This window comes from Hyla sarda, chromosome 5 (assembly GCF_029499605.1).
Source record: "Hyla sarda isolate aHylSar1 chromosome 5, aHylSar1.hap1, whole genome shotgun sequence".
Taxonomy (NCBI): Eukaryota; Metazoa; Chordata; class Amphibia; order Anura; family Hylidae; genus Hyla; species Hyla sarda.
The window spans coordinates 304478458-304490776 of NC_079193.1; the positions used below are offsets into that span (position 1 = coordinate 304478458).

Genomic DNA, 12319 nt, shown 5'->3' on the forward strand with positions numbered 1-12319 from the left:
ATTCAGCTTTACAGAACTCTATATAGTACACTTCTTTTATCAGTTAGAAACTAATTTAATAAAGTTAAAGTTACCTATAAGAGTCTCTGTTGCTGATGGTGTCATGTCCCGAGTCCTCCTGCTCTTCTCCTGCAACATTAAAGCAGACTCTCTTCCCGTTCTTCTCTCCTTTCTCATCTCCATCCAGTGCGATTACATTTTCTGTTTTACGTTCACATTTGGGAGAGCAAGTTATTGAAGACAAAAGCCTGCCATAAAGAGAAAAAGATATTTTTTTGTAAAAAATAAAATAAAAAATTTATCTGAGTTTGTTGAACTTTTTGTCCAACTTTTCACCATTTACATGCACACTTGCATTCGGTAATATCTTCCTCCTGTCCGACCCAACCTTACCTACCAGCAATGTCGATCAAACCAAATTTAGAGGAAATCATTATCATTACCTTAATCTGAATGGACGCATGCATGCATCCTTAGGTCTTAGGCACGTGAGATCCATATCAAGGTATTACTGCACACATACCACCATATTCGACAAAGAGTTTGCTCCATATGAAAACATTTGATGGATGTTGGACCAAGTTTATCCTTCAAAGAACTGTATACAGAGCTTCTAGATGTACCTTAATTTGTGAACTGGAACTTAGCAAGTGGCTTAAATATGGTGCACAATACTGTACCATTCCCTTGTTTGCACAAGGTCTTGCAGCTCCCGGCGCCGACTCCTGCATTCGGAACAGTTTGTTCTGAACACTGAACAGCGGAGTACCCCTTTAAGATATTACCGTAGACAATATTAATAGACTTCAAGCAATTATACTTCCATGTTTTTTATGTTGGAGAAAATTCCCTATGAGATCAATGCAGTAAGAAATATACCATGGTACGCCACAGAGTTAACATGCAGTAAAACACTGCATAATTTCAATACATCCATACAAAGGCTTCCAAAATAGAAGCAGCATAAAAGTAGCATGCAATAGTAAACTCTCACATGAGTTGCAGGGATGTGTCAGTCTTAAAACGGGCTGGTATGGAGACAAGTGTAATGCCCGGGACGTTAATGGTTTACAGATTGTGTCCTCCAGGAAAGAATAGGATAACGTAAGACAGCAATAAACTAAGTGCATTCTCCAGCCCCAATGCCTGTGGTCTGAAATCAGCCATGAGGGAACATATGACAGATCAGCTCTGGGGAACCTGACCCCAAGAGAGTCAATCAAAGTGAACACATCCGTGATTGGCTTCCCTGTGTCCTACCAGGCATATACAGGCATGCTGCCCTTATTTCAAGACTTTCAACTAAGAATACAATCTTTCAAGCTAAATTTTGTACAGTTTTCTTATGGGATATGTCACTAAACTTTTTTTCCTTTTTGTACAAAACACCACCACCACCAGAGTAAATGTTTAATGATAGATTTAGATGGCCTTTAAACTTACATATGAAATGAGGCTGTGTTTGCCTGTCCTTGAAACTGTGAACAATATGTGCTAAATCAACACTTCACACCCTGACTGCTGTGAACCTAGATCTTTCTATTTTCCCTGTAGATCCTTTGGGGCTTTCCATTTCCTTAAAGTAATTTGCTTCAACATAATTTCCAGATGGGAATAACTTACAGGCAGACACTTAAGGCATTTAGCATGCGCCATTTCTACAGCCCTGATATTGTGAGTCACTGTGTTAATACTAGAATATAAGGTACTGCAAATTATGGGGTTTTTCATAACATTCTGAGTAAGAGATCACACTATGGACTCTTTATCGGTTACTATGCCTTGACAACCAATGAAAAATGTAAGGAAGATATTTCTACATGTAGTTTTGAGGTCCTACGGCTTAGTTGCATGTGCTACCTTTACAGTCCTTAAATCCTAAAGCCAAGGCAGCATCCCTACATAGTCCACCCTTCTGACTGACGTACTTAATTATTCCAAAGGTCTCTTAAGAACATGTCCCATTCACTATGTCTACTGTCTTTAGGAAAAACAAATATTCACAGTTCACATATAGTCATTTTAGAGTATGTACCGCTGTGGAGAACAGGGTGTGGGCATATGACATGTTGTATGATACAGTTATGCAATGGCTGAGCGTATTTTGCACTTTATTTCAGTAGTGCGATTGTTGCAGGGAAATCACTTTGCAACATTTTGTTGAAGAATCACCAGGGATCTCACCCACTATTTACAAAAAGGGGTTAAATCAGTCACAACATAAAATGCGGCTGCAGCTGCAAATCTGCAGGTAAATCCTGCAGCAGTTCTTATCCATGTGACCTAAACCAAAAGGTGTATGATTTTTTTCCTCCTAGGCCACATCATGGTGCCAGCACCTACATCAAATGTACTTATAATTTTTCTACTCACTTAAAAGCTGTCCCCCTTAATACTTCTGCCCTTGGCACAGGCCCATGGGGTCCTAGTCGCAAATATGGCCCTGCATATGTTAATGTGTCATTCTGTTATATGTGTAAATATTATGCAGCTTTTTGCAGGTACGTTGTACTGAGAGCTTGTACATGTACAGACAGAACTGAAATTAAGCAATTGTACATATCTTAAACTGGCTCGCGGCTTGGCTGTTTACATGGCATGACATGACTGGGGGTGTACCTTTGGGTGCTGTTTGGGGCCTTTCTTGTGGCAGAGGGAGTTGACATATTTTCCCACCATCTCCATTGCTCGGGCGAGGAGTGCTTGTTGGGTATAAATTAAGTGTGAGTGTGGAATGTAATGGCTGCCCCTAGGGGAAAGGAGCTGGATTGTGTGATTTCAAATACAGTCCAGGTACCGGTCTGGTGTGAACTTTCAAACATTGTTCAAGTTTGTGCTTCCTTCTGGGAAGAACTGTCAGGAAACTTTATTGAAATGTATGCAGTAAAGTTGAATATACAGGTATAAGGTGTAAACCCTATCCTAATGAGCTGAGGATAGTCCACCCAGCGGGGACGGGGACGGGGGGGACGGGGGGGACGGGGGGGGGGGGGGGTAATTGCCACACCTAGCTTTTTGGCCCTGTCTTGCACACTGTAAACCTTTATACAAAAGTAATACTATATATTCCGTGTTGGCAGCTGTGTTTATCAGAGTGCACAGCGGCTGTGTGACACCGGAGTACAGCCCTGTGCATGCACGGAAATACAGTAATCCAAAACAACGGTCCTGCGAAAAAATGTATTGAAATCCATAACCAAAATATTCCAAAATTCCAACAGCATAGGAAATTTATACAAACAAACAAACTAATCTGACTAATGGGTCATATTGGTTTGTATACATTTTCTATGCTGTTGGACTTTTGGAATAAAGGTTATGGATTTTAATTAATTTTTTCACTGGCTCACTGGGGCAAAATAGTATTTAGTCAGTCACCAATTGTGCAAGTTCTCCCACTTAAACAGATGAGAGGCCTGTAATTTTCATCATAGGTATACCTCGACTATGAGAGAGAGGATGAGAAAAACAATCACTGTCTGATTTTTAAAGAATTTATTTGCAAATTATGGTGGAAAATAAGTATTTGGTCACCTGCAAACAAGCAAGATTTCTGGCTCTCACAGACCTGTAACTTCTTCTTTAAGAGTCTCCTCTGTCCTCTACTCTTTACCTGCATTAATGGCACATGTTTGAACTTGTTATCAGTATAAAAGACACCTGTCCACAACCTCAAACAGTCACACTACAAACTCCACTATGGCCAAGACCAAAAAGCTGTCGAAGGACACCAGAAACAAAATTGTAGACCTGCACCAGGCTGGGAAGATTGAATCTGCAATAGGCAAGCAGCTTGGTGTGAAGAAATAAACTCTGGGAGCAATTATCAGAAAATGGAAGACATACAAGACCACTGATAATCTCCCTCAATCTGGGGCTCCACGCAAGAACTCACCCCGTTGTGTCAAAATGATCACAAGAACAGTGAGCAAAAATCCCAAAACCACATGGGGGGACCTAGTGAATGACCTGCAGAGAGCTGGGACCAAAATAACAAAGGCTACCATCAGTAACACACTATGCTGCTAGGGACTCAAATCCTGCAGTGACAGACGTGTCACCCTGCTTAAAGGGGTACTCCGGTGGAAAACATTTTTTTTTTAAGAACTGGTACCAGAAAGTTAAACAGATTTGTAAATTAATTCTATTAAAAAATCTTAATCCTTTTAGTACTTTTTAGCACCTGTATGCTACAGAGGAAATGCTTTACTTTTTGAATTTCTTTTTTGTGTTGTCCACAGTGTTCTCTGCTGACACTTCTGTCTGTGTCAGGAACTGTCCAGAGCAGCATAGGTTTGCTAAGGGGCTTTTTCTCCTGCTCTGGACAGTTCCTGATATGGGCATCAGGTGTCAGCAGTAAGCACTGTGGACAACACAAAAAATAAATTAAAAAAATAAAGAGTTTCCTTTGTAGCAAACAGCTGCTAAAAAGTACTGAAAGGATTAAGATTTTTGTTCATAGAAGTAATTTAAAAATCTGAAAGCATAGGAGAAGGTGGAGCCAGCACTGTGTAAAAGCATTCCTTTATTGAAATCCAGGTTAAAAGTCCATAGACAAGCAGAAGAAAAAATGAGCACTAGGACAACAGTGCATGTGTGCAAGCTTGGAGCACCTCTAGACGTCGATGCGTTTCGGGCCAAAAGGAATGATTTTACACAGTGCTGACTCTACCTTCTCCTATGCTTTCTCCCTTGAACTTTGAGGCTGGTCGTGCACGTGTGGAACAGGTGAGCTGAATCCCCTTTATCTTTATTTAATTTATAAATCTGTTTAACTTTCTGGAACCAGTTCATTTAAAAAAAAATAGTTTTCCACCGGAGTACCCCTTTAAGCCAGTACATGTCTGGGCCCGTCTGAAGTTTGGATGAAAAAGAAGAGTATTGGGAGAATGTTATATTGTCAGATGAAACAAAAGTATAACTTTTTGGTAAAAACTCAACTCGTCGTGTTTGGAGGAGAAAGAATGCGGATTTGCACCCAAAGAACACCATACCTACTGTGAAGCAGGGGGGTGGAAACATCATGCTGTGGAGCTGTTTTTATGCTAAGGGATCGACTGATCGGTGTAAAGGAAATAATGAATGGGGCCATGTATCATGAGCAAGGGCATTGAAGATGAAACGTGGCTGGCTCTTTCAGCATGACAATGATCCCAAATACACGGCCTGGGCAATGAAGGAGTGGCTTTATAAGAAGCATTTCAAGGTTCTGGAGTGGCCCAGCCAGTCTCCAGAGCTCAACCCCATAGAAAACCTTTGGAAGGAGTTGAAAGTCTGTGTTGCCCAGCGACAGCCCCAAAACATCACTGCTCTAGAGAGGTCTGCATGGAGGAATGGGCCAAATTACCAGCAACAGTGTGTGAGAACCTTGTAAAGACTTACAGAAAACGTTTGACCTCTGTCATTGCCAACAAAGGGTATTTAACAAAGTATTGAGATGAGCTATTGACCAAATACTTATTTTCCACCATAATATGCAAAGAATTCTTTAAAAATCAGAAAATGTGATTTTATGGATTTTTTTTTCTCATTCTGTCTCTCATAGTTGAGGTATACCTATGATGAAAATTACAGGCCTCTCTAATTTTTTTAAGTGGGCAACTTGAACAATTGGTGGCTGACTAAATACTTCCCCCCCCCCCCCAGTGTATGCATCCAATGAAATGAGAGACATACATAAATATTGTACAGAACTGTAAACTGACCAAGTACATAACACCCTTGGAGTTTGCAAGGATCCTAAAGTAACCAGGCCTAACAGAGCAATAATGTTCTCATGGTAGGACTTAAAGGGGTACTCTGCTGGATTTTTTTTTTTTTTTTTTATAAACTGGTGCCAGAAAGTTAAACAGATTAGTAAATTAAAAAATACACAATGTAGCCCGGACCTTCTAGGTGAGTAAATAAAAATAGATATACGTGGATCGTGCTTCAATAATAATCAATATTTATTATAAAATATGAATACGATTAGGCACTTCTCACAGGGCCCTTGTGAGAAGAACATACATATTAAAAGGCAACCTAACAATATCTTTAGGCATATAGTAGTTAAAACTATAATCCTGGCATAGGATAATAAAATAGCAGAGTAAGATCTGTACCAAACAAATATGTTAAAGAGTTGCTCTTCTGGGTATTTAGGGTAGATATGTCCCTTTTAGATACAGTAGCAAACAGTCTGTAATATTAGAAATTGTTACCGGTCTGTAAATGGTAACTCAGGCGATGGGTGTTGTTCCCGCAATGGCTGAGTGTCCGTGGTGCGCACAGTCCTCTGTGGGGCGCTTCCAATCGTGAGCCTGGTCCAGTATTGTCTGATTGAGCGCGGTGGCAGTCGCTAACGGCTGAGGCGCTGGCAGGAGCCGAAGATCGCAATGATGCCCAGGGACTGCTGGCGCTGGCGTGCGCTGGAGTTGGTATTCCTTACCGCTTTACTGGTTGGTAAACAGGACCGTATACTGAAGGGCTGGAAGTTCACCTCGTGTTGCCGGCGTCTGACGTCAGCTGTAGTCAGAGCCGGGATGGCTGCACCGGGATGGTTACGCCGGAATGGATATGAACTGCTGGATCGGGTAGGTAGCAGAGTAAGAGCGCTGATAATGGTACAGTTCATAAAAGATAACCGGCCTTGAGGTTTGGGCACAGTTCTTCGAGGGTAATACTATGCCAGTAGATGTGCATAAACGACTAGACGCGTTTTAGGGTTGTATAATATAACCCTTTCCTCAGTAATCAATGACTACTGAGGAAAGGGTTATATTATACAACCCTAAAACGCGTCTAGTTTTATATAAATATATTGTTAGGTTGCCTTTTAATATGTATGTTCTTCTCACAAGGGCCCTGTTAGAAGTGCTTAATCTTATTCATATTTTATAATAAATATTGATTATTATTGAAGCACGATCCACGTATATCTATTTTTATTTACTCACCTAGAAGGTCCGGGCTACATTGTGTATTTTTTGGTTTTCCCTTTTCTAGCAATTAAGGTATAGTTGCTTGCCCAGTTTGACCTCGGTGCGTATTAGTTGTGAGCTGCACATACCTATATAACTTTTTATTTTTAGATTATTAAATTACTTTTATTAAAAAAATCTTAATCCTTCCAGTACTTATCAGCAGCTGTGTGCTCCACAGGAAGTTGTACAGTTCTTTCCAGCCTGACCACAGTGCTCTCTGTTGACACCTTGTCCATGTCAGGAACTGTCCAGAGCATGATAGGTTTTCTATGGGGATTTGCTCCTACTCTGGAAAGTCTTAAAATGGATAGAGGTGTCAGCAGAGAGAATTGTAGTCAGACAGAAAGGACATTTAAAAAGAAAAGAACTTCCTGTGGATCATACAGCAGCTGATAAGTACAGGAAGTATTAAGATTTTTTAATGAAAGTAATTTACAAATTTGTTCAACTTTCTGGCACCAGTTGGTTGAAAAAAAAAACTGAAAAAAAAAAAGTTTTTCAGTGTGGTACCCCTTAAGGACCAGGGTTTTTTCCGTTTTTGCATTTTCATTTTTTGCTCCTTGCCTTTAAAAAATCATAACTCTTTCAATTTTGCACCTATAACTTTTTTATTTTTCCGTGTATGGGGCGGTATGAGGGCTCATTTTTTTGTGCCATGATCTGAAGTTTTTAACGGTACCATTTTTGCATTGATAGGACTTATTGATCGCTTTTTATTCATTTTTAAATGATATAAAAAGTGACCAAAAATGCACTATTTTGGACTTTGGAATTTTTTTGCGCGCACACCATTGACCAAGCGGTTTAATTAATGATATATTTTTATAATTCGGACATTTCCGCACGTGGTGATACCATATATGTTTATTTTTATTTTTATTTACACTGTGTTTTTTTTTATTGGAAAAGGGGGGTGATTCAAACTTTTAATAGGGGAGGAGTTAAATGATCTTTATTTACTTTTTTTTGCATAGGGACCTATAACACTGCACACACTGATCTTCATCATTGATCACTGGTTTCTCATAAGAAACCAGTGATCAACGATTCTGCCGCATGACTGCTCATGCCTGGATCTCAGGCACTGAGCAGTCATTCGGCGATCGGACAGCGAGGAGGCAGGTAGGGGCCCTCCCGCTGTCCTGTCAGCTGTTCGGGATGCCGCGATTAGCCGCGGCTATCCCGAACAGCCCGACTGAGCTAGCCGGCCACTTTCGGTTTCGCTTTTAGCCGGCTCAGCTCTGAGCGCGCGGCTAAAGGGTTAATAGCGCGCGGCGCCGCCATCGGCACTCCGCGCTATTAGAGGCGAGTCCCAGCTTCACTATAACGCCGGGCCCGCCGTGATATGATGCGGGGTTACTGTGTAACCCCATGTTATATCAGGAGAGCAGGACCAAGGACGTACCGGTACGTCCTTGGTCCTTAAGGGGTTAAAACTGTTATCCCAGTGAAAATAAATACATTCTATATATATATATATATATATATATATATATATATATATACACACACACACACATATCACAGTATTTGTCAAGCTACAACACTGAAGAATTGTGCTTGCAGTTAACAAGCAGGAGTGAAACATAAGCTGAGACATGTACCTGAAAGATAAGAGGAGGCTCATTCATTAGAAGCTGCTTTTGCAACACTATAACATGTTCTACTCTTGCAGTTTTGTCCTTTTCTGTTATCTCTGAATATAAATCAAGTGTGGACAGGGGATTAGTAAAGTGTTTTGCTGACATAACAAATATGTCCATAAAACCTTGCTCAGAATTCAGGATTTCATGAATAACAGATATCTACTATATATATATATATATATTGTAAGAATTCCTCCTTGGGGATAGCTCCGGGATCGTCCTGGACACTGCCACAGGACACGTTTCCACTCAATAAACCCGCAGACAACGGTTATTCATGCACGCCTGGCACCTTGCCAGCTTTATTTAGACAGGTTGCAGGGGAAAAACAAACATAATGCAGGAACAAAATAAAAACCTAGATAGTCTGGTCACTGACTACACATATCAGCATGCCCTGACTACTAGCTGGTGAGCTACCCTCAGCCAGTTAAACATGTGACTCCTGCAACTCACAGTTCACACCACTTCTTGGACCACTCGCAGCACCTTCTGCGTGTTACCTAAACAGGGTCCTTGTGTCTCCCCCTCTAACAGCCAGCATACTGTTTCCAAGGGAGAGCCCCAACTATTCTGTTTCCTTTCCTTTTAAACACACTTCCCCTTCCTGATACCTCATTAATCAGGCCACAGGTGGATTCTCCAGAGTTAGCAAGGGAAATACACCCTTTCCTTGCCACACTGCCACACTGCCACAATATATAGACTTAAAGAGGCACTGTCATTGTTAAAAACATTTTATATTTTGTAGAACTACTGATAAGATTACTTTTTTAAATATACATTTATTTAAAACAAAAATATGAAAATGTTACTAAAAAATGAAAATAGCCGCCACTAGGGGTCATCATCTATCTTTATGCAGACAGACTACTCTGTATTTTGCAGCATACTGGATACCAGCCGTAAAGTGTGCTGGTATCCAGTATAGGAGATCACCATTGCACCACTACAGCCTTCAGCTGTTCCTGAACTACAACTCCCATCATGGAAGTTGTAGTTTTACAACAGCTGAGGATACAATCTTTGTAAAACTCTGTTTTAGAGCTGTGCATTCTCTAGCCGTTTGCCTCCAGCTCTTGCAAAACTACAGACAAAGGATGTGTGGGCATGCTGGGAGTTGTAGTTTTGCTACAGCTAAAGGCAACACTGCTCCAACACAGTGCTTTATAAACACTGAAGCTCCAGCTGTTGAAATGCAAAACTACAACTCCCAGCATGCTTGAACAGCCAAAGCCTTCTGACTCCTGAATGACAAAGATAGACAAAGAAGTCAGGAGTCTGTGAAAGCTGAATGACACACATAGTGACAGCTATGTTGATTAGCATCCAGCTTCACTAGGAACAGATAGAAAATGTATGAATAAAAACTACTGTGCAGTGATTTGCAGACTGCCAGGCTGCTCCCAGACTCAGAGCAGATGAGTCATCCACAGTGAGGGGGAGAGATGGACATGCCCCCTTCATAAGGAAGAACAAAAAGCAAGTGGGCAACATATAAAGGCTACTTGTTAAGGATATATAGGTACTAGACACATAAAAATATGTACATGATCAGGATTAGTTACTGAGTAACATATCATTTTTTTTTTTTTTTTTACACTATGACAGGTATGCTTTAAGCAAAAAAAAAAAAAAAATGGCTGCACCCTGCAAACATTAGGATATACATGAGCACTGGATATATACATTTCTTTGAATTGCATTACTTCTATATTTACTACAGAAGAAATTAGGTTTCTTAGCGCACATTTTCACCAAATTGTGTGTACCCACTCGCCCTGACAGGGTGTCATACACTAAACAGATTTTCCTCACTGGGGCCTAGGCCAGGCATACAAATGGAAGGATCCAGCTATCTTTAACCTTCTCTGGGAAGATGGGTTCAAACAAGTTAATCAAAATGTATATTAAAAATCACAAATGTAAGTGTACAGTAAATATAGCAGTAATAAAATGAAAACTCATCTGTTCAGTGTTCACATATGCCAACAGCACGCTCCTGTGTTATTGTTGTTTTTATCTGTTGTTGTGTTTGCTTTTGTGTTGCAGTCATACTTTGGGCACCTTAGAAAGCTTGTCCTTGCCCTGGCTATACAGTACAAAAAGTTCAAGGGTTTTTCCAGGACTAAGGAGGCAGTCCTGCGTAGAACACTCCTCTCCGAAGGAATTGCATTGTTAGCAAACAAGAGGATGTCATATTGATCAAAGGGTCATGAAAATGGCAAGGAGAGGGAAACAAAATCTTTTCCATCTATCCCTCCTAACAAAGCACCATAAATCGTTTCTGCGTGGAAATGTCCTTATAAATTACTGAGAAAAACAGAAACAATGGATCATATTATAGGCAATTAAAATAAAGGTCAGGAATAATATTTGGCCTCAAAGTATACACCGTAATCCAAGGTTTTAACTTTGGCTGTGGAAGTCTGTGGAAATGTCCCTGTTCCTGTTTTCTCAGCCATGAAATGTCATGGGAAATATGTTTAAAATGTTGACAAGTACAGAGATAAGTACAATGAGACAGGTCACTATGGTTCCTGCCTCCTCCATATTTATGTGTCACAGGTCCAGAAATGAAACTTAGTATCTCACCCCTATACTCCAATGTCATAACAGAAAGGCTGTGCAATGTCAGAGGACAACATTTCCAGCATCAGCCAGCTTTCCAATGTGAGGACCTTGCCAAAGTAATTTCTTGCCTCTTACATTTGAGACTAACATGAGGAGAGTGGGATATTAAAGCTTAAAGGGGTTATCAACCATAAGTTGATTTTAATAGAATGTACCTGCAAGAACTGGGTATTTCCTGTTGATTTTCGTTCTACACATCCCATAATTCCATTGTTTGTAAGTATGAGGTCACTTTCCTCCCTCCCACACATCAGCCACCCCACCCATTGAAACACACCTGTGATCCCTTCAAAGCAATAAACCAGTGTTTTCTAACCAGGGTACCTACAGCTGTTGAAAAATTATCTCTCTTCCACCTAGCAGTCGCTCCACCCCTTGAAGCAGGGCAGACTCCCTCTTATCACCTGACCAGTGATGTCAGGTCTCGACGCACTGCAACCTGGAAAATCCCGAGACCTGATTAATTTTGTATGCTGTTAAAAATAAACATTGGGGCGATAATCACAGAAGAATTGTGAGACCACCGTCGCACACAGGTACAGACACTATATTATGAACTACACTACACTTTACAGCCCCAGAAGAAATTCCTGGAATAACCTTTTAAATTAAAGGGGTACTCCACCCCTGATCACAGGGGATTCACCGCTGGTGACCCCCGCAATCTCCCTGCTGCCCCCAGCGTTCGTATAGAACGTCGGGTGCAGCGCAGGAGGCTCATGACCCTCTCAATGCAAGTCTATGGGAGGGGGCATGATGGCTTTCCCATAGACTTGCATTGAGGAGGCATGGCCATGACGTCACAAGCCTCTGCTATGCATCACCAGTCATCCGGCATGGAGCAAAGTTCACTCCGTGCACCAGATGTCTGGGGTGCCTCAGCTGAGATCGCGGGGGTCCCCAGTGGCGGGACCCCCACGATCAGACATCTTATCCCCTATCCTTTGGATAGGGGATAAGATGTCTAGGGGCGGAGTACCCCTTTAAGTAACATCCATATGTTCTAGTGTTTGCTAGTTTTGTCTTTTCTTTGTGAAGTTGTCAGTAACAAGAGAGCATGTCGAGATTTCATGC

The 12319-nt window shown here is 41.1% G+C and overlaps 1 protein-coding gene across 2 annotated transcripts in view; it reads right to left on the bottom strand.

The window, feature by feature from the left end:
• The window catches only part of PREX2 (phosphatidylinositol-3,4,5-trisphosphate dependent Rac exchange factor 2), a 367011-nt gene that overhangs the window by 87529 nt on the left and 267163 nt on the right, over nucleotides 1-12319 (bottom strand). For both annotated transcript variants that reach the window (XM_056522123.1, XM_056522124.1), the window contains exon 26: nucleotides 75-248. In XM_056522123.1, the coding sequence (XP_056378098.1) occupies nucleotides 75-248 (174 nt within the window). The remainder of the gene's footprint in view (nucleotides 1-74; nucleotides 249-12319) is intronic.